At 40.1% G+C, this 25,910-nt stretch overlaps 1 protein-coding gene across 1 annotated transcript in view; it reads left to right on the plus strand.

The window, feature by feature from the left end:
- Nucleotides 1-25,910, plus strand: part of mtor (mechanistic target of rapamycin kinase) — an 83,361-nt gene that overhangs the window by 37,775 nt on the left and 19,676 nt on the right. Inside the window, exons 29-37 of the mRNA XM_088405649.1 lie at nt 2,171-2,246; nt 3,557-3,696; nt 6,949-7,049; nt 8,091-8,206; nt 12,443-12,520; nt 13,774-13,881; nt 17,238-17,363; nt 20,958-21,089; nt 21,992-22,107. Coding sequence (XP_088261775.1) covers nt 2,171-2,246; nt 3,557-3,696; nt 6,949-7,049; nt 8,091-8,206; nt 12,443-12,520; nt 13,774-13,881; nt 17,238-17,363; nt 20,958-21,089; nt 21,992-22,107 — 993 coding nt within the window. The remainder of the gene's footprint in view (nt 1-2,170; nt 2,247-3,556; nt 3,697-6,948; nt 7,050-8,090; nt 8,207-12,442; nt 12,521-13,773; nt 13,882-17,237; nt 17,364-20,957; nt 21,090-21,991; nt 22,108-25,910) is intronic.

The following is a 25,910-nucleotide window of genomic DNA, read 5'->3' on the forward strand; positions in this document are numbered from 1 at the left end:
GAAAGCTGGCAGCCAGATGCTTTTAGCTGCGAGACAATGAAATCCCCCGGGTCCGTAGGAGAGAAAACTCTTATTCACAGTTGTCTCCTCTGATGAAAAGCACATCTGGGCAACTTTAGCATACCTTAGCTGCTTCTGTGTTGCCCACTTGCTCTTCAGACGTATTGAAGGTCCGCACTTTCTTTTGTTTTGCACAAAACTGCTGGGCAGTACCGCATCCGATAGTCGGGCCTTGTCTTTTTACATACTGTATGTTTCTATCGTATAACAAGGCTTGAAATATGTTTTCACGTTTCTTATGTAAACACATCGCTTAACTGAAATGCAAACGCCCACCGACGGCCCCTCGCGCATGCACCTTTCGTTAGACTTCATCGGTGAACCGTACACAACAATCGCCGCAGCTCAGGCTGCTGTCGGAGGACAGGGAGGAAGATTAGGAGCGGTCTGTCAAGAGCTTCAAAAACAGAACGAAACACCCCACCGTCGTGCTACATAAGCCAACTTCGAAGTAAACGCATCAAATAATACAACGACCTCAATGCAGAAGCCTTAACGAGCTTTTGTTTTGAAGGTTTTCATTGGTGCGCCGGTTAAGTTTCGATTAACTTGAAATGTCCAAGTGTCTGCTTGACGAGACGTCAGACATTTCGGACGCATGCAGAATTAAAAAGCTTCTGATGTATTAATAACCGACTATTTTACCTCTTGTTGTTGTATTTTTTTATTCATATTGTATGGCATTGTAGTCATTGTTCTTTCATTTTATTTGATCACAGCGATATGTTTCGTAGTGCATTTTTTTCTTATAATCAACCCGATTTTTTTTGTTACGATAATTTATTTTGTACCGTAGTTTTTTTTGACAATAAACAAACATTAGATCATTAATACCAAATGCGGTGGTCATTCGTAATCAAACTTCTGAAGATGTTTTTAAAGGCAGTTTCATGACTGTTGTCGGTATCTTTTAAATTGTAAAATGGTGCTCGTTTTTTGTTTTGTTTTTTCCTTTGCGCATGCTAACCGTGCTAGTGAATAATGATCACAGCGTCTAGCGCATGCAATTGCTCTCAGGTCTTACATTTGCTTTCTATATTCAAGTCGATTCCCGGTGTGCGTATTATTAATCGCGCCTGTCGCAAATCCACGTTTGGAGCTTCGGCTCCGTTGAGCCATTTCATCACGCGCGGATCGCAACCGTGTGTCAAAAGTCATTTTTTGACAAATATGCACACGTATCCCTCATCGACTACCCTCAGGAACTCGGCTGCATACCATCATTTATCAGATGCTTGGCTTTACAGATGTATTGGCTGGCCGCTCATGGGTCTTGCAATTAAGCTAGTACAGCACAGTACAGCTGCCCTTCACAGGAGTGTTTCCAGATGTTGTTCAGTTCAGGGTGTCCAAGCAGGATCTGCGCTAAAAGATAACACATTCATGAGAAGTGTGGCAAATGTCACTCATTGTATATTTCAACAAAGTCCAATTTACATACCAGTGCCCACGTGATATATATATATATATATATATATATATATATATATATATATATATATATATATATATATATATATATATATATATATATATATGATTCAAATCTTTTTTCAGTCCTCAAATATTGTGGGGGAGGATAGCGTTCCTTTTGCCGTGTGAAGTGTAGTTGCACATACACGGCGCCAGGGGGCGCATCGGCACTCATTTTAAAGGCGTCTGTGGTAGTTTTTAAATTGCTGTCAACAAGCCATTTTAACGGAAAACATGAATTTGGTTTGGAACATTTCATTATGAGAACACATTCACAGAACAAATGAATTTATAAGCCAAGGTTCCACCATGTCCTGTCCCGTTATTTTGATTTTACCCACACAACTTCATACATCTTAGTAAGGCAGTTAATTCAATTGCGCTTTCCAGCAATTGCGCAGTTAACCCTTGTGCCAGTGGTATACTGTAAACCGTACCAGCTGTAATTTGAACGATGACAACACACTCTCAAAATATGCTTTATAATGTAATGTGTATTCACAACCTGTATGAAATATATTTTATTTTAGCACAGTATTTGCAATGTGTTGAAGCTATGACTTCCTGTTGACTAAAAATGCCAAAGCGATTCCTGTTGATATTTATCCGCAGCGCCTGTTTGTGCCTTATTTTTCAGTATCAATAATAAACTGCAGCAGCCAGAAGCGGCATCGGGTGTGTTGGAGTATGCCATGAAACATTTTGGTGAGCTGGTGAGTATTTTCTTGAAACCAAAGAAATTCTTTCTCTTTCTTTCGTTCCTTCTTTCTTTCTTTCTTTCTTTCTTTCTTTCTTTCTTTCTTTCTTATTTTTTTCAAGTATTACATAATGAAGGGTTGGAAAATGGCTGTCGCTGAATGAGTTAACAAGCTAATAACTACTGTAAACATGTCTGGTGTGTGATTACGACAAATGTTTGATTTTTACAATCACAAATTAAATGAATGAAACCTCTTTGAAATCTTTAACAACTCGAGTTCAGTATTCGCACTGGTATCAGTTTGAAAAAAAAATAGTATCGAACATCCGTACATATTTTGAACAAAAAAAACACCTGTCTTGCATTCTGCCACTTTTGCAAAAGATCGACTTTACGATATAGCTAATTTTCGAATCTTTGATTTATAAAATGACAAATTATTTCAATGTATTCAATTTATTGCCCAGCTCTATAAAAGACATTGATTTAAGCCAGATCAGAAAACTAATAAATGCTTAGCCTACCTCCAAGAGGTTATTTATTTTTGAATATTGCGTTTCAAACACTTGATAGCGGATTTGCTAAATGTCTTTGTCACGTCGCCGCATCAACAGCTCCATTCGTCCTCATAATAAAAGCCAAGCACGAATGATGCGGTGGGTGGTCTCATGTTTGCTTACACGTCTTTCGGGGGTATCCTTGCTCATTCTGGCCGTGTACCCGCAGAACACCTTGTTCTTAAAATGCAGCATGTGGGAAATCCATTTACTTGTCTGACTTGACCTGAGGGGTGAGATTTCCCACTTGTACGGACTAAAATTTAATTTAAAGCGCACATATTAGCAAATGAGTCTTGACTTGTAATAGAGAGAAAGCATACATGCCCTCTGGTTGCACACACTTTTGTATTTATACTAAATTGAGCTTTTATATTTAATAAAACTGCCTCGATTGATTGGCTCACACGATCTGAGCTCCAACCAACTCCGGTTTCCTCCCCCGTTGTTTTGGGGGGGTTTTTTGACCCCTGAATAACTGTGATTTCATTTTCAAGTAACCAAATGAGATGGGTTGCTGCCTAATACATATTCCACAAACACAAGATCAATCACAATGTCATTTTTGGACCAGCGGGGGCTGCATAGAACATATTGGAACAAATGTATTTGGGTTGACTTTCCTGTTGGAATCTCTTGTAAGGTGTATCACTGATACGGTACCTTTTCCAACATTTCATGTTTGATGTTTTACCAAAAAATGGCCTTACCTTTGTAATGGGATGCTTGAAACAATATGGTTTTACGTGTGTGACTTTTTGCTTAGGAAATCCAAGCCACTTGGTATGAGAAGCTGCATGAGTGGGAAGATGCTCTTGTGGCATATGACAAGAAGATCGACATGAACAAAGAAGATCCTGAACTCATCTTGGGCAGGATGCGCTGCTTAGAAGCCCTGGGAGAATGGTATGCCGTTATTTCACATCATTTATCGCGACTCAAAGCTGGGTTGAAAATACGTATGGTGAATTAAACAAAGATGTCCTATTCGTTATTGATAGTGATAGAAAACGAGGCCTCATGACACACTTGCTGTTTTTATCCACCCCTCTAGATGGTGCTCCAGGTTTAAAGTTAAAGGCAAGTGCAATGGAAATTCATTACTGTTACGCTGCATGTTTTCAAAAAGTATGCCACCTAAAGGAGCTAAAAAGTATCCCAAGTGGTTCATGAGGCTTCGTTTTCCCATCGCTACCGCATTTTCCGCCCCATAAGGCGCACCTAAAGGCCTTCAAGTTTCTCAAAGGCTGACAGTGTGCCTTGTAATCCGGTGCGTCTTATACAGCGCGTAAAGCGTGAGGCGAAAAAATACAAATTTAATTGCTGCGTAATTTTTTTACTTATTACATCTGCATTTCAGTTACAAATGCATATTTTACAATTAAAATTTCTATAACACCCTGTTTGAAATTTTGACATGCCATGTACAAAGGCGGAAACCCCAAGTTTTTTAAAAGAAAGCATGATTGTAAAAAGTCTAGAAATTGTTTTCAAAATAATATATTTTGCAGCGTTCAATTGAATCGTAATTATATTCTTTTAAACTCTTGTTCCATTTAGCCCAGCTTCATCTAGTTGATGCATAATGCAAGCCCAACCACTACTGTAGATTCTGTTCTATGCGCCCTATAATGCGGTGCACCGAATATATGAAAACCGTTTTAAAATTGGCCATTCATCAAAAGTTGGCCGTATAATCCGGTGGGTCTAATAGTGCGGAAAATACGGTAGTTATCGTCCTAAAGATTTTTTTTTTTTGTCCTGTGCCGGACAGCGAATTACTCATTGGGGTGCGAATACATGAATTACGCCTGTGAACTCTGCCTTAGCAGCTTTTTCCAAATGTGTCCTGACAAAATTCCCTTTGATGGGGGTGAAAAGATTAAAAAAAGGTTCCTTTGAGTTGCCTGAAGTAATTCAATCCGGAAAAAATGAACAGACGGCCAACTCGGGTTAGAGGTGCGGCCGCTCAACTGAAAGCTCGCCATAGCGACGGCTCGGCCTCACCGAGCACTCGTCGGGGAAAAAGACAGCCGCGTCAAGATCCAAATTCTCGACGTGGATCGCCGACGAGATTCTGACACTAAGCAGATGGCCGTCTACTTATGTAACTGACTTGTGCGATTGTTGTCAACGGTGTCGTTTCGGTAAATGATACGATATTTATTTAGCGAGAAAACCCTTCTGCTGAGGTTGATCTTTTTCTGCGAGGGGACCTGTAGAGTCTGAAGATTATATAAGATTATGGCAGGGTCATGAATCAATGAAGATCGGATTTTTGAGAACACATAGTTTGCCTGTCAACTTAAGGGATATTTTTCAGATACTCGCTTTGCTAATCCAAAAATGCCATCAAAGAGATAACATTCCGGTCTCGTAAGTCGTATGGGAAAGCGTTTGAAGGCTTTCGTAAAAATGCCGACCTCCGCTCGATTTAAATTAGGGCTGTCGCTCACGCCGAGTCGTTTGGCCAAAAATCAAATCTCGATTTTCGCCTGTCCGTTCTGCATGATTACGATTTTAATTGATTTTATTTGAAGTAAGAACCCCAGCGGTTTGATTTTAATGCTTTGATTTATGTAGTTGTATTTATTGATTTAATTATTCATTAATTTATTTTCAAGTGTTAGGCCTAAAGGATTGTCAGACAACAATGAATGTGCTAAGTGATCAGCAACTTCTTAAGCATGTCTTGCAAACCGCTCGGCGAGCATTCCGACACTTTTGCAGAACATCAATTTCCCTCCGATACTTTTGCAAAACATCAATTTCCCGGTTTATCGTATTTTCAAATTTTCAATTTTCGAAGTATTAATCGAATGAATTCGATTTTGTTGCGGAGCCCTAAGTGGCGGATGGACAGATTGTTTGGCAATTTGCTATGTTGGCAACTGAATGAATGGAGTGAAATAGAATAGGAGTTTAGTATGATATTTGTAAGCAGTTGTAAGGTTGACCTTGTTTAAAAAGAAACCTACATTACATAACTCAAGCACTTCCTTGGCCAGTCTGATGGCGATTGGCTTCACTTCAATTCCAAACCTGCCTCGTAATGATGTGAAAATGAAGCCTCATGAAGCACCTGTAATATTTTATCCCTCCTCTAGTTGGTGCTGTTGGTTTTAAATGAAATGAAAATGCACCGCCTTGTGCTCTTTTATTTTTGTAAAACTCATTTTTCAATCGCTCGCTCCTGCAGACTTCCTGTATAAAATGTGATTATTTGGTCTTCCGTTTGACTGCCCCTCCAGTTGTTGTTATTGTTATGTTTGGCATATACTGTCATAGTTGCCATCATTTCATCAATCTATTAGTAGGTAGTAAGATAGAAATGTTAAAGAAATTCTTTCTCATCCAAGTCTTTTCTTTTCATATGTATCTGCATTTATTGTAGTCAGAAGAAGCCCTTCGGTGATTTGATTGATTGATTGAATTTGATTGATTGATAGTTCAATTGCGATAAGCACTATAAAAGAAATTGCCATTTCATATCCAAATTTTAAGTGATGAATGTAATTTGGCATGGCGAAGTTTGTCGCTGTTTGCATTGGAGTACAGTCAGAGGTTCCTGGCTCAAATACCGTACATCCAATTTGTCTGGCTCGACACGAAAATTAAATGGCTTCTTCCTTGGCTCATTTTCCACCCCTTGACGACCGGTAATCTTTGTTGGAGGTGACTTGGCAGACCTCCACCATAACTGAGCGATCCAATTTAACAGTCATGATGTGTGTGAATTTTGCCAGCGAGAGTCATGCACTCTTCGCAGCGGAATTGAGGAAAAAAATGTTGCAGTGATATCGCATGTGATATATTTGGAACCGCACTACAATTTGATCATTTATTATTCTGTGCACCACCTTTTTACGAAAGTCTGTGCGAATTACAAGACTTTTTTGTGGATAAAACTGACAAACTAGCCATTGCGCAAAATGGAGTTAAAATGACATCATCGACCGAGATCTCCATCCGATAGTCACTAAAGCCTTTTCTTCTACAAACTTTAGCGGCATACCTTTCCGATTTGTTTTTTCGTTCTCCTCATCCATTTTCCAAATTGCGCAAGTCTTTTGAAGGCATTAAGGAATTCAAGATTGCACTTTATTTTTCTTGTATATGTACACTTGTAACCCATGCTGAGTTTCACTGTTTTCTAAGGGGTCAGTTGCACCAGCAGTGCTGCGAGGAGTGGACTCTTGTCAGTGAAGAAACCCAGGCCAAGATGGCTCGAATGGCTGCCGCCGCCGCTTGGGGACTAGGTAACTCTATTACAGTGGACCCCCGCCATACGCACTTAATCCGTTCCGCGGTTGGGATCGTAATGGCGGGCAATCCAAACCTATGTAAAGCCCCAGGTAAAAACATCAAAATTGTATACACATATTAAAAATTGTTAACAAACTAGTATAGTAAGTGATACTTACATATAATATGCATGTATACAATTAAATAGTATCATAAATACAAAATACATAACGGGAAAATGAAATTTGATTAAACTTTGACTGACATTGACTTGAGCTATTTACGACCATGATCCCTAGCGAGGGTAGCCTAGCCTAGCCTTCCTTGTATTTCTTGATTCGTTTCCATACTAATATTCCTACTTCTACCTTTAACATCGCTAGCAATCGTAGGACCCATGGCTAACCAATTCACGTTTGAATTAAGCACTAAAATGCACAATAAATACCATATTCTAAGCGCTCACACCAGATCAAGTCTTTAGCATATTGGCGTCTTAGTGATGTCGACCAATAGCAGACCGGCATCTTAGTGACGTGTTGCAGTGCAGACAGTTTGAGGCTTACAGAAAATAAGAGCAATTACCTAAAAGCACCTGAAGAGGGAGGCAAAACAATACAAACGCAGCCAACCCCACAGGCCATGACAGTTGTTGATGCCGTAAAGCGGGAAAAATGCCGCAAAGAGGGGACGAAAAAACGTGGTATTCCACTTGGTAATATGAAAAAAAAAAAACTAAGCCGGGAACGCCGTAACCCGAGGGTCCGCCGTACTGTACTTTTTCGCCCCACTGGCATACCAACGTTGCCAACCACAATATTGACTTAATATAATTATAATGGCGGAGGAATAACATGTGCCACAATCAAAACGCATTCCTTAAGATTTGCGGTCTGTGGTTTGTCGGCGAACCAGCAAAATGTATATAAAGACTATCTTTACCGCATATCATTCACAAGTCATGTTTGGTGTCCTGATGTTATGTAATTCACAGAGGTGTAGCCGTTATGGCATCCTCGAGGATTTCTCTTCACATGTGATTGTTTTTCCTTCAGGACACTGGGACAGCATGGAGGAATACACATGCATGATCCCAAGAGACACGCATGACGGCGCCTTCTACAGGGCAGTGCTAGCCCTGCATCAGGACCTGTTCTCATTGGCCCAGCAGGTGTGTTACGTCAACTCATCACGTTTGAAGTACGCCCAATGGAGCTAACTTGCACCCCCCATTTACCGCGCAGTGCATTAAGCCTTGTATTTTTAGAAAACCTAAAGCCATGCCATGGGAATGCAGTTTCTGGAATTTCCATTAGTCTTTTGAGCGATCCATTCAAAGTTTACCTCATAGAACAAACTACTATAAAAGAACAAAAATGTCTACGTATATTCCAGACTCGACTGAATTCCCTCATCGTCTCATTATGTTCACGACAGTTTTTTTTTTCAATAACGCGATACCAATATGATGTTGAAATGTTATGTAACCGCCATTTGAAGCATTAAAACACACTTTTCGGATGAAAAACCTGTTCGGGAGATAAGATGAATTGAGAGTCTTCCGTGTGCCTGATTCAAATGATCAGCAGAAGCCCGATAACCATGTTGATCATTCGAATCAGGTGTGTCGTGTAAAGAAACGTGAAAAACAATGCAGGATAGCGGCCCTTGAGGGCAGAGTTTGGACTCCCCTGCGCTCTCGTAAGCCGTTTACCGATTCGACTTTTGATCCAAAGATAGGAAGGGCACCATCAGCGTGGTGTGGCTTTCGTCGCGAGGGCGTCGTTAAAGTTTTTTTTTTGCCGATTCAGCATGTCGAATCTGGTCGGGGCCGTCTGAACAATCTTCACCCTGAGTGGCTGTTTAGCTTGCGAATTGAGAATTGGAAGTGATGAACGCTGAAAAACAAGTGGCGCGAAAGTCCAAACCTTTACAATGCGCCGCTTTATCAAGAATCGCATAGTTTTTCTTGTTTTGTTTTTTCACATCCCAAACTTGGTGTTCGGTGGTTATAGATATGTGGACAGAAGAGCACGAGGAGATCCATTGTGAGAGCAGTCTTTTTATTCGCATTTTAATAAAGCTACGAACTGACGCCAGGCATTCCACAACGCATTGGGTAAATGTACACCATGCGGTAGGAACAGTGACTATCGCCACCTATGGCACGGAGGAGTATTACATCAAGCGTATGTACAGAATCCACGTAATAGTCGCCATTGCTGCAGTGTGTTCATGGTGATTTTTCCGGGACGTAACAGGACGCTGCAAGGGGTCACGACGGCCCAAGTCCATGTCCTTAGAGCCAAGACCTTGATGCAAATGAGATGCGCTCATTGGAATAGGTTCCCAAATTTCGAATGAAAACATCGACACGAGTAAACACCTGTTCCTCCAATTTCCTGGGATCGGTCCACCCCGTCCCCTTTTCGCCGCGAAGCCCCGAGACTTGCTCTCTGTGCTCCCGGGCCCCCCCTCTCTCACCCCCCTCCAAGGCGGAGATTAGATCCAGGTGTGGCCTATAGGATGCGGCGTTGAAGGAATAGGGAAAGCAGACTCTTTACTCTTACTGACACCAGGCCACTCAAAATGAATAATGAGCAATGAAAAGCAGATGGAGCACGAGTGGAAGCTTAAATGTCAACATGAGCTCAGTCTAGTCCTCCGGATGCGGTTCTTAATCCTCACACTTAAATTCTTTTGATTTCATATGGACTGCTTGTTTTGCCGCTCAGGCAGACATGTGCTCCTTCAATCCCAAAGGTGATCTGTGTCTGTGAATAGTTTCGGGTGGCTTTCTAGGAGGGCCGGGCGATATGGCCGAAAAATCAAATCTCCATTTTCTTCAGTCTGCGCTGTTACGATTTTAAAGGAAGAACTGCAGCCATCACACATTTGTGTGTGTGTGTGTGTATATATATATATATATATATATATATATATATATATATATATATATATATATATATATATATATATATATATATCGCTATCATTTTGCCATTTTAGCGTAAAAAGTGAACATTTAGTGTATAATTAATTTGATAACCAAAATATTTTTCACATACAATTAATACAATTACGATGCCCAACCACGGCTCACCTGTTAGTCATGTGATATGTGTTTGTGTGAATGTTTTAAATATTTCCACGTGTCACATGAGAGAAAGTCTAAAAATGGCTGGTGTTAAAAGTCATTTATCAATAAAATATTCACTTTTTACCTGTAAAATTGGCTATATAAGTGGACTGTCTCTTTTAATGGCGCAATAAGTCGTAAGTCGCTGTTGTAAACATGTGTTGTAAAGCACACATTCAGCATCAACCACTTTTGCAAAATCTTGATTTTATAATGTAGCTTCTTTCCCCCAAATGTTCTTTTTAAATGGAATTTCAAATTCGATTTATTGCCTTACCCTACTTTGTCGTAAATTGTCTGTCCCAGAAATGATGCGTGAAACCTTAGCAAAACCAGTGAATCAGTCTTCTGTAACATCACCGGCGATATAATCGTCCCTCTAGCCTGTATTTATTTGATTTATACATATTTGAATCTTTCTCCGGACAGACTTCACACCAACGTTTGTGTCTGCAGAGGGCGATTTGTCCCAAAGCACCTAATAAAGCAGCATTCATACCATGCTTGAACGCTATGGTCATGTCAGAGGGAGCACGTAAATGCATAGCTTTCGTAAAAGCAGACACTGCATTTATCAGGAGCCGTCTGGACCGCGCCGGTCCGGCGAGGGCCCCGCCGCACTTATTCAGGTGTCAACAAAAACCAAGTGGAGCTGGAAAGAACAAGACCTCATCGTCACCTCTTCCTAGAACCGCCTCCCTCTCGCGGTCCGGCGTCTTGTTGTGCGTGCCCGCGCAGGTGTTTTGGCGCACCAAACTTCCTTTCCCGTAGCTCCCTGTGAAAAATAATTACTGGTAGTTGGGCTGAAACAGCTGTTTGCCCCGGCTTGTTACAAGGTCCTCAATCGTCGGCCGTGGTTGAAGACTTTTTCGATTGACAGCTCCAAATAGTGTGACTTTTACAGATGACGAATAGGTATTTAATAAAAACAAAGAACATGTGCTTTGGGAAGGGCCCTGTTCAGAATACTGCACGTCTTGAAAGATTGGATTTAAATGCCGCTTTTTCCCCTCACCTCTTACGGTTCGAAACGCGTTTTTTGATTTGTTTCGTTTACAGGAGTTTCTTTGTTTTTCTTCAGACTGAAAGTGTTAGGGCCCACACAGCAATGGCTGCATTTCTTCATACGAAAATCATTATTAGTCTTGGAATTTTTTTGACTGTATTCATGAATACAAAAAATAAATATTGAGAAAGTACAAACTACTTGGCCCATTTCCATAATGATTTTTGGATAGCTGTCACCATTACAAATCCAGTATTAACCGTGAAGACAATGTTTTATGTTTCGTCTGCATGTCTCACACAAGTGTAAAAATAAGTTATCTTTTCAATGTCAAAGTATAAAAGCAATATCTTATTCACTGAGAAAAAACGACAAAAATGTAATCGCCAATGTGCCTCCCTCGCTGAAAATATTTAAATGAAGCAATAATATATAAATTAACCAAATGAAAATATTAAACCAATAAAATGATGTTCTAATCTCACTACTAACTTTGACTACCAGTTTCCTAACATCAGCTTTAGCTATTAACTGTAACGTGAGTTGGGCAAATGTAATTCTTGCATCATTGCAATTTAGTTTATGTCTGTAAATTTCATTTGCGCTGGAGGTTCCATAATTTTAAGTACAGTTGTGCAACCTTCCTTTTCTCTTTCCTTTTGGTTTCATTAAGGCCAATTATTGAGATTGGTCCATGCACAGAGTTCATCGTTTGATGCTCTTTGAATGATCGTATTGCAAAATAGTGACATCATGCGCGGCGGTGGTTGGAACAGATCTTTTTGTATTATGCATTCCTAATGAGCGCTTCGATTCTTTTTCTTTTTTTATTGCTCCGCACCTGATATTATGTGTCTCGGACATGGTTGCTTTCAACAGTTCATTTTGCAAAACGCTGACCACTCAACACTTCGTCTTATTAGTCACACTCCCGTGTCGCCGTTGGCAGCGCTTGCTAACAACGATGCGGTCATCCACTGAGCCCTATTCTTGAAGCGGCCCGGTACCAGCTGCTTTTGATTCAATATTTTTAATAGCACGGTTCTGAATCAGTAGCCAGCGCTGAAACTTTTTGAATGGCTCCAGAAGTCTACTCCATAGATGGACATCAAGCACGCTTACTTTTCAGTGACCCTGCATCTTACACAACATTTTTTCCAACCGAAAACTATCGTTGCGTACCGACTGGGTGCATTTTTTGTGCCTTAGCGCATTGTTGTCAACATCCCAACATCTGTAATTATGTTTTATTTGTTTTGCAGTGCATTGACAAAGCAAGAGACCTTCTTGATGCTGAGCTCACGGCCATGGCAGGAGAGAGCTACAGTCGAGCATATGGGGTACGTTACCATATATATATATATATATATATATATATATATATATATATATATATATATATATATATACACACACACGGTCAACTTAAAGGCATTGAGAGAGGACAGGGAGCTGAAATTTCAGCCAAATGGTGACATGTCCATGTTCAAATATGGACCACTTAGTTAGCACTCTTCCAGAAGTGCACCAATATTGGCTAAAATACTGCGAGAATTATGTGGAAGAAATTGACCCACAATTTCTCAAAATACTGCACAAGGGTTAAAGTAAACACTTGCATTTGTAAGCCGAACAACACTAACAAAGGAAAACAGGTTTTTGTGTTTGTCAAATCATACCATACATGAGCTTTTTAGGCCCATTTTAAATTGGTTTATTTTGATATTGCTCTACATCCATTTGTAGTTTGAGAATTGTAGTTTATTTCATGACACAATACTTGGTTTCAACTGTGAATTGTCAAATCCTTAAAAATAACTCATGCTAAAAGTAATCTGATCCAAATTAAAACAAAACATTCAACAACTAGTTCAAACTAACTTACACAAAGTCAAGATGAAATAAACTCATTGAAAATCAAAGACTTTTATGACTTTGATATTAGTACATAATGGGAAACGCACACGCAGTTGTAGCAGCTGGTGTTTGGCCACAAACGGTGCAGCAACACATTAGGATGTTAAACATAACGGCGCCCACAATCACGTATTCTTCATCATCTGCGGAGGGCTGAGAAATCTATGTGGTCCATCTCTTTTAGACCGTGCCCAAGGTATGGCCACGTAATTAATGCAACTCCTATCGCTGCGGTATGTTTTTCTTGTAACACAAGTTCTGGAACTTTGCTGACACACCTCGCATAAAAAGTTTAGCAATTGACGAAATCCAACAGGGCTTTACTCGCCACCTGTACCTAACAGTGGATTAAAAAGGCTTTTTCCCCTGAAGTTTGAAACCATAAATTTCAGCCCCACAACAGCAAGTTTCTAAGCACAAGCTCAGATTATCCCGAAGTTATTTGTGATTTAAAAGGCCATTTTCCGCTCCAAATATTAGCCGAGTAGCACGCATGACCGCAGGGGTGTAAAACCTCTCTCCAAGCGTCTCGTGCGTTTCCCTAACGCTGACATGTGAGGAACTGGTAAAGACCATGTTCTGGCCACGGCCGCGCACGTGTCCCATTCTACTGTACATGTATGGGATCCCGTCCCCATAAATTTCAACCTTTAAATCGGGTTCGTGCGCTTCCCAGGCGATGGTGTCGTGCCAGATGCTGTCCGAGCTGGAGGAGGTGATCCAGTACAAGCTGGTGCCCGAGAGGAGGGACATCATCAGGGAAACATGGTGGGAGAGGCTTCAGGTAACATCAGGCTCTCGCGCGTGACGTATGAGCACACGTGGGAAAAGTTCAAACGCCGCTTCAAGCAGATGTTGAAAAGGCTACTGTTGCTCAAGGGCACCTTAATATGCCAAACGTCATAAACACAAGGACCCACGAGTCGTTCCCCAGCCAAGATTTAGAATCGGGAAGCATGGAAATCTCGTCTGTCTCCCAATCGGACTTTTATATAACAACTTTACTCGAATTTTCTCAATGTATGGTCCTGCCCAACCGCAAAAAACAAATGTTTTTTTTTCCAATGTTGTTCTTATCAACAGACTTGTTTTAGAAAAAGAGAAATAGTTTTTCCGATTATAATCCTTGCTAAGGGGGTGCGCCATGCGGGGGCGCTCAGAGAGGCGAGTCTTCGACCATGCCCCAAAAAAGGGCCTTGGAAAAGCCCGAAAAAAAAATCCTCCTTGTTAGGGCAATCAAAATCAGACAGTTGAGTAACAATAAATCAAACGAATTTGAATAATTTGTGATTTTGTGAAATCGAGATCAAAATCGAGCAAAAGTATCAGAAAGCTGGACGTGTGGTTTACAAGCCATATTTACAATTGGTACCACGTATTTGAGGCATTTAAGAAAGCTATGAATAGCTTCTCCTTTTTTAACGCAAGCTATAAATGTTCATTTATATTAAAACTAAAAGGAAAAGTGGACGTCAAGAGATCTTAAAAGAGGTTTCAATTTTGCTGATGTTGCCAGCGTTTATTGCTGTCCTTTTTTCGGAATAATTCTCAATTACATATTGAGATGTTTGAAGCATCGATCTACCTTAGGGTGGGCCTCGCAATAAATGAAATTAATTTGAATCATTTCTTGTTTTACATTAAACATCACCCTTAAAAACCACCTTTACAAATTCACAAAATCAACTGCTAAATTGGTGCTTAATTGACATTTAATTGAACCGGTTGGAGACATCATAACCTTGACATGATCCTCACCATTTTAGTGATATTCCTGTATGTGAACAAGGATGGACTCGGACGGTGGTTCAGTCTGCTCACGTCTTTTATTTGTGCGTCAAAACCCGGCTTATGTGGCTGACGGACCTTGAATAAAAAAAATATATTTATAATCTTTAATTTAGCGTTTACAGGATGCACCCATACTTTTGTCTTTCATTTTTGGGGGGAAAAAATCTCAACTAACCCAGAGAATACACAGCAAAAAGAAGACAAATCCATGTACATGAAACGGAGATGCTTCTAAGAACAAAACCCGCATTTTACTTGTTCTTGTTGAGCTATAAGAAAGCAGTCTGGCGGCAGTCAAAAAGAATTTATTCACAGCGAAGTAATGCAGATAATAGCGCTACCTCGGCCAGCTTGGATAAACTTGCTGCTGACTTTCTGTCAAAGTGCAGGCTTGCAATTGAGTGATGGAATAGTTTCCAGCTCTTTTAACGTCAGTATTGGATCGAAAGGCTTAATGGCGCCCATGAAAACGGTGAACAGCCCCGCTGCTGATCGTAAACAACCATTGCGTCAGGATGCGATTATTAGCCCCCATAAACTTTAGCGGCGCACGGGTGACGTCAAAGAAATCGGTTGTTTGGAAAAAAAAAAATCCTCATTTCATTGTTATTTATGAATGATAATACTATTCGTTAATTCTAGTTTAGGGTAGAAATGTAGTTTTTGTCCTTTGGTTGGAAAAAATAGTGGCTTTAGTAGCTGAAAAATGTTGCTGGTAATTTGGGCTCCAAATCAAATCAAAATTTTTCTTCAATCATTCTCGACGATTACGATTTGAATCCATCGTATTGGAAGATATTACGTTTATGTATACGTTTCATGTTTAAAACAATCCTGTGGGGAAATATTAGGACAAAAATAAAAAGTACTGATTTCCAGTCAGTTTTAACATAAAGTTTACAACTTGCTTATTTGACTAATTTGAGGTCATTCTTCCTCTATTAATACCTTTGAAAAACACATTTTTCTACTTGCTGTCAAATGAAAATGACACCTGTGCCCAAGGCTCGAGTAACAACCAATCATAGCTCACCTGTGAGCCATGTGACATTCGTGACAACAACCGAGACATCGGCACGTGCAAGGTCATTTTCACCCGGCAGCAAAAGAAACAAAATATATATTTTTTAAATTTTAATTGTACATAAAAAAATTTGTTACCAAATGAACTCATTCAATTGCAATGATATACTTTCTCAAATTTTAAGAGCTCGGACACTCCGTTATTGATATATTTTTTCAAGCGTTTGGCTAAGGGAGTATCTCAAAATGGTTGCTGCTAAAAGACTTGATGAAAGACACAATATGAACTTTTGACTGCTAAGCCTGGCGAAATAAGTCGACTATCCCATCAGTTCCCACAATGAAGTATTAAGTACTATTGTAAACATCATTTTCACACCTTCACTTTTTCAAATTAATTGAATTAATTCGCTTCGTCGGCCCGTCTTTCGACTTTGTCGTCGCCTCACCGATAAACTTCCAAATCACAAGTAGCTTCGTTTCATCCCGGTCCCTCCATTTCGTTCTCACGGTTGGGAATGGCACCTGGCAAATTCTTTTCTCTGACTTTTCAAAGCTTTCGGTCTTGACAGTTGAAGAGAAAACATTTCCAGACGCACTGAACTCCTGCCACTGTAAAATAAATGTACTCTGATCAGACTGTTTTTTTTTTTTTTTTTCCCCCCAGTGGAAAGATGGGATTTTCTTTGGGATCTCGTGACCCTCTTTCGCATTCAATCCCAGGGTTTGTTTTTTTTTCCTTGAGCTGAGCCATAACCTTGAGTGACCAAACACTGCGACCCTTGAACTCATCCATCTATTCTTCTACTACGCCTTCTATCCGATTGGATTTTTTTCCCGTGTAATACTTGTAGGCGACGAGCATGCGTATCCGTTTTTCCAGACCTTTCCTTCTGTCAAGTTGACCCAAAACTGTAAAAACTGAGATCCCCACAGAAACTTCACCGCCGCGCAGTTTTCGCCCATCTCTAAAACGGATCAAAATACGGTCGCCGCTTTATTGCTAGACTTCAAATATCGAGTTACGCCATTTTGCTCTTTCACGCGAAAAGGAGAATTTATAAGACCGCCTTCCTTATGTAAATCATATCAGAGCGTCGGGTGCCAGGGTTTCGTTCTTGAAAATACATAAAAAAATGTCTGTTTTTTGTTCTGGCACGTGGAACCAGACTCACGTGCGGGGGTGTCAGAACTGGCAATAATAGCCTCCGGGGTTTTGGGTCCACGGCTCTCTTGTGTACAATCATGTCTCGCTTTCAAGACCGTAACAAGATTATTTTTTTCTCCCCTTCCTTTTGGTTTGTGCGCGTCTTTTTCCTTTTTCAGGGTTGTCAGCGTATCGTGGAGGACTGGCAAAGGATCCTGATGGTCAGGTCACTTGTCATCAGTCCCCACGAAGATATGAGGACGTGGTTGAAATACGCTAGCCTGTGTGGAAAGAGTGGACGTCTGGTAAGTGCTTTTCCCGCAAGAAAGTGCAATCACGTTCAAATTGTAGATTTACTTGCCACAAACAACGGGGTGGCTGCAAAGTCCTTGGTCACTTTCGCAGCATGCTCCAGGTCATTGTCCGTCTGCACGATGAAGCGCAGACCAAGACGTTCTGAAGTGTTTGGCTGAATATGAGCAGATACAGTTTCCACAAAAATGGAATTGGTCCTGACAGTTTTTTTTCCCTTTTTTTTGGGGGGGGACTCTAATTTGGCCTTCCTCTTTTTGCGGCTCACCAATGGTTTGCATCTGATCGGTTGGTTGGTTGATAGATTGATTGATCGAGCGATTGATCGTTTGATTGGTTGAATTTGCACACGTAACCATTAAAACATTTAGGATGGATGGACGCATGGATCTAATGGATGGATGGATGGATCTAATGGATGGATGGACATGGCTAATGGATGGATCAACATGGCTTATGGATGGACGGACGGACATGACTATTGACTGGATGGATGGATGATGGATTTTACAGTTCAATGTGGGAGTACCAAAACTTAACTCGTCCTATAGCTTGTTTTCTGAAGGTTTCTTATTTTCCCCTATTTGTTTTTTTTTTCCTTCGCCTTCTGGGAGCTTTGTTCTGGAGATGCTGTTGTGTATTTATAATGAAAACAAGTCTCTGTATAACTTTTCACCTTTGAAGCCCATTGAGACTTTGGTGATTCAGGGCAATACAAATAAACTTGACCGATTGATTGACCGATGAGCAGACATGACGAATGGATGTATGGATTTTCCAGTTCAGTGCGGGAGTACAAAAACCTAGCTAGTCCGACTGCTTGTTTTCTATATTTTATTCATGTGTTGTTCATGATGATCTAATGACTGGACGGACATAGCTGTGGGGAGGATGGATGGATGATTCACGTCTTTTCGTTTACACCTTTAACCGAGACACATGTTTGATATATGTTGTTTTTATATATTATTTGAAAATCACTTGCGTCCCTCAAAGCATTATAGCAAGCCTTTCTGATTTTGAACATTTTCCTTTTTTAGTGAAGCCTCTTTACCCCGGTGAAGTCTTCTGCCGTTGTCTTTGACAGACACACATCTCCTGTACCTCCTGGAGAGTGTTCTTGACTCCTGTGGCCGACTTTTGTGAAGGGGGGATTTCTTCACCGGGGAAAGAATTTGTACCACAGTCATTTTCTGTGGTCTTCCGGGTCTTTTGGTGTTGCTGAGCTCACCAGTACATTTTTGTCTTTTTAGGAATGTTCCAAACCCTTGATTTAGCCAAACCTTATGTTTTTGATCGCTTCCATGACGGGTTTGTTTTGATTTTTCAGCCTAACGATGGCTAGCTTGACTGATGCCGAGAACTCTTCGGATCTGACGGGAACCGATTCCAAATGCAAATAGCAGACGTGATATGAAAACTTTTTTTTTTTTCTGCTCCTTGTGAATGGGATAAAGAGGGAATAGCACACACCTGGCCATGGAACAACTAAGCAGCCAAATGTCCCATTACTTTTGCTTTCTTAAAAAGCGTGAGTGCGGGATATATATACACAAAGACGGTAGTTGCAATTCACATACCATTCACATCCAACTCAGGATGTGAATTCCCTCAAAACTGACATTCATCAGTTCAATCATATGTTTTTGTTTTTTCTTTGACATCCATTGTGGTGCCATGTAGAGACAAAAACTTGAGAATTATGTTACATCTGACTATATGAATGGAGGCGCATGAATATATAATTTCAAGGCCTTGTTAGAAAGGTCGGTATGAAAATAAAACCTCATATTTCTTAAAAAATAAAATGCCAAAGATATGATATCATCGTTCAAATTTAGAACTCGCAATCAATACTTCAATCGCTTCTTCTTTTTTCTATATTTTTTAACATAGTCATTGATTGACACTTTGAACAGATACACACATTTGCTCTACCGGTGGATTGCCTCCTGGCCGCTAGCAAAAAAATAAATAAAAACAAAACAAAAAAAACACTGCCTATAAGCCACACTAGACTATAAGCAGCAGGGCTCAAATCATGAGAAAAAAGTTGTTGCTTGTACTCCAACAAACATAGTATTTTAGAAATTAATTACACGAACTGATTGATTTAGTAATCCATTATTTTAATACTCCATTAAGCATCTGCCACTTTTAGCAAACATTTGAAAAAACTACAAATAAGTACCTGGATTTTAATAACTGAACACATACAAAAAAAACATGTTTTTGGGATTAAATAAATTAACTGTGGAATGTTTAAAATACCTTTCATTTACGCACAATTCTGTGTAACGCCATAAAAATTGGGTGGAATGCAATGTTTTGTTTCATCTGTTTCCCAGTTACAAATGCAAAGTGTGCAAGTGACAAGCATTTCAACCTTTTTTTTTCCTCCATTTTTGATCTATGATCCAGTGGCAAGGAACCCTTGATGGGTCTTTGAAAGCATCATTTGCAAGGCTGCTCATTTCAAGTCATTTTCCATCTTTCATCTGGGCCTTCTTCTCATTGATTGCAAAGCGTCGCAGACATCACACAAAACGCTTGAACCGCTCCGTGTGATGTAAGTGAAAGTGAAAGCAGTGGCAAGCGTCATGGGGAATGGGAAGAACAGGGTGTTTGAAAAACTGACCACTCTTTTTCTCCTTTTTACCCTCCTAACTTACAGTATTTGTGCCTGCTCCGCTAAAGATGCGTCACGGGTCTTATATAATTAAGGTGTCAGGACGTAAACGTTTCTCCGAAATGACAAAGGGTCATCATTGGGTGTCTGCTTTTATGGCAGTGTTTCTCAAATAGTGGGGCGGGACCCCCGGGGGGGCTAGGATGACCCCCAGAGAAAAGGATTTGTTCTTACCATGTTTTTCAAGTATTGTGATTTAAAAAAAAAAAAAAAAAAAAGATTGGCATCTTTTTTTCAGGCACTTTGATGGACTTGGGTTTTTTCCTGCTTAGACAGACATTTAACCACTATGTGGTCTTTTTTGTGAAATTAAAAAAAACGCCTTACTCAACATGGTCGTTTTGTGCGAAGAAAAAGTCATTTTGGTCAAATGGTCATTTTTTGTTTGAAAAAAAAAAAACATGGTCTTTTTTTCCCAAAGAGAAAGTCCAACTGTATGTTTTTATTTTATTTATTTTTTTATTATTATCCCCCCCCCCCCCAAAAAAAAAAAAAGCCTTGCAATACCTGGACATTTTTTTGGCCAAAAAAAACAAAATTTTTTTAAACTAGTTTTTGCGAGAAAAAAAGCCTTACTATATATTACTGTGTGTGTGTGTGTGTGTGTGTGTGTGTGTGTGTGTGTATATATATATATATATATATATATATATATATATATATATATATGCTGTAAAAAGTAGTGAACATTTGAAAGTTTTATATTGCTTATTTCTTATGTCGATTATAGACATTTTTATTGATAATAATCCAGGTGGGTTTTGCAAGTGTGTGTGTGTTGGGTGTTTTTTTTTTTTTTCTTCTTTCCCGGGGGGCCTTGCAAAATATAACGAAGAAGCCCTGTTTTATGGTGTGATGCATTCGCCTGTGATTGAGATTCCCCTCCGCTTCCCTCCAGGCATTGGCCCACAAGACCCTGGTGCTCCTTTTGGGCGTTGACCCCTCCAAGCAACTCGATCACCCACTCCCCACCGCCCACCCGCACGTCACTTATGCTTATATGAAGTATATGTGGAAGAGCGCCCGCAAGGTAAGCGCGAGCAAACTCTCTTTTCGCTTCCCTTTGGCGATGGAAAGGAGTCGTCAGTTTCAAGCCATCAGCCTGGTGAACGCTCAATATTATTAATATAGGCCGGGCCGGATCGACTCAGCGCGTCGACCTCAGGCCGCGATCGTTTATATTTCCATCACAACTGCATCCCGCCGTAAAGGCGGCTCGTAACGTCAGACGCGCATGAGTCAGTCGTTGGAGAGCGGCGGCGTATGATTTATGGCATTATAGCATTGAGTCTCCAATAAATTCCTTGCAATTAAAGTCCAGCCGGGAAACTTTGATTCGGGGGAGAGTTGAGACTCGAGTTTTATCTGGTAATTTCCAAAGTAAGACTCCCGAGTAATTGTTTTATATTTGGCAAGTGAAAAGACATTTCAAATGAATGTAGTTTGTGTACTGTTACAGCACAGATGTCAAACTCATTTTGGTTGTGGGCCACTTTGTAGTTTGGGTTTTCTTCAGAGGGCTGTTAGGACTTTCAAAGCATATAAATGTGTAATTGCCTCATCGTATTACATATGGACGAAAAAATGATGGGAAACTCAGAAGTCAAGGACAGTAGTTTATAAAATGGTGTTGATGTTACAATACATAACAACGGTTAAGGTAATAAAATTCAAAGAAACAACAAGTTAGCGCAAAGGTTGGATTGAATTATACCAAAATATACCGACTTTGCATTGCTCATAAAAATCTACAGGTAATATTATCTCAATTAATGTGATTTGTTGTGATTCAAGGTTGCAACAATTCTAAAATGTAAGAATTTGATACATGAAATCCAAACCAATTCAAACCCCCTGAAGAAATGATGATTGATTATGCAGAAGTTTATGTGGTTTATTTAAGTTTTAATTTTTTTTTCTCTGCCTTTTCAGATTGATGCCTTCCAGCACATGCAGCATTTTGTGCAAGGGATGCAGCAGCAAGCTCAGCACGCTATCGCAGCAGAAGACCAAAAACACAAACAGGAGCTCCACAAACTGATGGCAAGGTTTGTTCTCTTTAATACAATATGAATACAAAAAAAACATAATACATCTATCTATCTATCTATCTATCTATCTATCTATCTATCTATCTATCTATCTATCTATCTATCTATCTATCTATCTATCTATCTATCTATCTATCTATCTATCTATCTATCTATCTATCTATCTATCTATCTATCTATCTATCTATCTGTCTATCTATCCATCCCTTTATTTATTTATGTATTTATTTTCAGGAGGCATACTTGAGGTAATTAGTTACTCATTTGCATCCGTTTGCTTTCTTTTTGACGTTGTCTGTTTACATTATTATTGCTGTTTTGTGTGTCAACTGTCATATATCCACATCAGCCAAAAGTCTTTTTTTTTTCTTCTTCCAAAAAGCTCTTTCACATTCATTCTGGAGGTCTTTCTCGGGGTGAGCCAGACCCTTTGAGTGACTAAACGTAAACATTTGCAAGGCAAAATTAGCCCTCGTTGGCTTTCTATCAGACACAGCTACTCATCATCATCACGGAGGCAAACATGGCGCCGTGCCGTCATGTGTCACAGATGCGATGTGCATCCTCCTCCTCGGCGCTGCCGGTTTTTCACCTTCGCGCCTCCCACGGAATGCTTGACTGACGGCTCTGGCAGAAAGGTGCAACTCGCTGTGGGAAACCATATGTAGCATAAAATCGTTTTCAAAATGTTGTCAGCTTAACGGCAGCTCTTCAAAGGCTGCCATTCCCGCCGTCTTCCCGTCTTGTCAGACACTGATTATGTAGATTAGATACTGTTTCAGACTAATGGAAAGCAAAAAAAAAAAAAAAAACATTTGTGATATACCGTATTTCCCCAAATATAAGACATACCCCCCCCCCCTCCCCCTGCAATGAAAGCTAAAAGTATGGGTGTGTCCTATAAACAGTAACCATCAGATTCGATTCTTTTTTTTTTAAATCAACACCATTTGCGGAAGATTGATCTGTCAGCCACATAAGCCACGTTTTGACACACAGATGCGCATTTTTATATCGGCCCTATTCTTACTTCCAATAATTACTGTACTGGGGCGAGCTAAAGTTGGCTGTTAGCAAGCAGTATCAGTTGCAGCTGACGGCAGCTCGTGTAAGCTGAGGTTGTCACGGTGTTATGTTCAATAAAAGAAGCGAGCGGGCTGAACCACCGTCCGAGTAAATCCTTGTTCACACGTAGGAATAAGAGAATCGTGTGAAAGTTATGTTTCCAGCTGATTCAACCAAGAGTGCGCCTGTTAGAGAACACAGATTGATTCCATTTCACTCGATTGTTAATTAATCAAAACATAAGTCTTTTGGCATATATACGCACAATCGTAAACTTGGTGAAACACAGATGTTGCGCAACTTCAGGTATTTATGGTAAAATAAACTTGAGCTGCATTGAGAGGAAAAGAAAAAAAACAATTCAAAGTTACTATCGCGAGGCGTTCACTGACCGCTCACAGTGTGGGAAATCTGAAACACATTTAACGCACAAAAACTATATAACTTAGGGATATGAACACAAGAGAATTTGAAGAGTTTAGGATGTATTCTGTTTTACTATAGTTTTTACATTGTTGCCAAAGTGTTGGTGCGTGTTATACACGGTAACATGGAAAATACCAATTGTACCACAGATGAAACCGAGTAAAACGATGCAATGTTAAGCTAAAAGCTACCTTAACAAGTTACCACGTGTACGGTGACTCTGGACCCCTCTTTGTAAAATTCAAAATCAAAGAAAAAGCCAAACCCGTGCTGCCATAACCCTTTGATCACTAAAAACTCATCCCCAGTGACGACAGAAGTAATAGTTGTTGCTCAATCAAATTTTCAATTGTATGATTCTTTTGGGGGTTGTTTGATCGATAGGACGTGTTTGAGACATGTTTGAGACATTTATTGTCACCTTTGAAAGGGGTATTTCATAAGTTTGCAATTTTAAAAGTTGTTAGAATGAAGCACAAAGACAACTCTTTAACTCTTTCAGTGCCACGGACGAGAATTCTTGTCTTTTAAAATAGTAATAAAAAAAGGTAATAAATTCTCGTCAACTTTTTTTTTATGGAGGGTAGCTGACACCCTTGACTAGCGCTTATCCAATATTAAGCCAATTGACCGTTGTCGTTATAACTGTGACCGCTGGATGGCAGTATTTTCATACACACAACACATTAAATACATACTTGTAATTCTAAGTAACGAATGGGAACAGATAGTACTGTCAATAGCGGTGAATGAGTTAAGGAGAAATTCAAGTCAAAAACTGAATTTAAAAATGTATCGAATGCGACCTCACCGGCGTAGACCGACAGACTTTTCTGATTGGAATTTTGATTAAACAGCAAAATCCACACATTTTGATCCATCTCAGGGGCAGCCATCTTGCCATTTAATGTCAACTGAAAATGACATCACAGTTGCTCGGCGCTCAGGTAACGGCTCAGTCACGTGACCCAACTCATAAAAAAAGGTTAAACAAAATGTTAGGCTTGACTTCTCCTTTCACTAGCTCAAGACAACTTACAGTATCTCACAGTCTCTATTTTTGTGGCTATTATCCAAATTTGGATGAGGTTTCATTCACCATACCCCCTGATTACACACAAAGATTCATAAGTGGGAAAAAAAATGATTTTCATGCTTTGGTTTCACCCTCCTGAGAGGGACACAGCTTGCCTGGGGATTAGAAATATAATCAAAATAATAATAAAATGCAATATGTCGCAGTTTTGAAAGTCACTGTGATTTAAAACCAGCCAAATCTGTCAAAACCGGTAAGTCGCTCCCCCAGCGTTGTTTGCCTAACAGGCAATTGCACTGTGCAGCTCTCGTTGTGTATCATACATGAGTCCTCCTCTGCTGTAGCAGCCAATCACATTGTCCGTTTCCTCCGTTGCCGGCTTTAATGTCAATGTATTTTTGTTCCTGTGGCTAACATGTTTCCATATACTACTTTGAAGCGTTTGATATGTTATCGCTCAAGATAGCACGCTAGCCGTCTAGCCTTCTTGCGTGTGGCTCAACAAAGCGAAAAATCATGGAATGCGCGGCGTGGGACCCACCTGGACGGCTAGGCTCGACTCCCGGTCCAACCAATCACGGGGACATCCACCCGCGGCCTTATTTTGACCGGGCGCCGTAACTCCTATCCAAGTTACACATAGTTCTGACATCCCCTAATGTCCACACGACCGCTAGTATTTTCCCAAAAGTCAACCTGTTAGACATTTGCCGCAGTTTTAGGAAACCATTTGGCATTGACACGTGAAGCCGGACTGCATACTCGCATGGAAAAGCGCTCAGGAGAAATTACATAATCTCCATTTAAAAAAAACAAAAAAAAACAATTTAGTTTAGGTCTTCTGCAAATGGACCTTCGACAGCTGGACCTTTGACGGAAGAGATGACAACACCATGTGTACCAATTGCTCATTTGCTTCAACGTGTGAGCGTTTTATTCCGCTTGTGCCAGACAACCAGAGGTTTGCTCCTGAGCGTCTTAGCGTCCCCGGCTTGATGGATGAAGTGGAATACTGCGGAGCGCCCTGAAACCATAGAAAAACTTGTTTGGATAATTAAGGAGACCCCCTGGACGGACTCCCAGAAGCTTTCAGCGTATACTTCAAGTTTTTATTAGCGATAGATCTGAAAAATACCCCTTTCTTCTCCCAAAGTCAAAACATAATTAGGCCCTTTTTTTTTTTTTTTTTTTTGATCAACTGTCCTTAGTACTCTGAATGTCGCTCATGAAAGGTTTCAGAAGCTCCGACATCCTATTCATGATTACATTCCTC

The sequence above is a fragment of the Hippichthys cyanospilos genome, chromosome 2 (assembly GCF_059441005.1).
Source record: "Hippichthys cyanospilos isolate Australia breed blue-spotted pipefish chromosome 2, RoL_Hcya_1.0, whole genome shotgun sequence".
Classification (NCBI taxonomy): domain Eukaryota; kingdom Metazoa; phylum Chordata; class Actinopteri; order Syngnathiformes; family Syngnathidae; genus Hippichthys; species Hippichthys cyanospilos.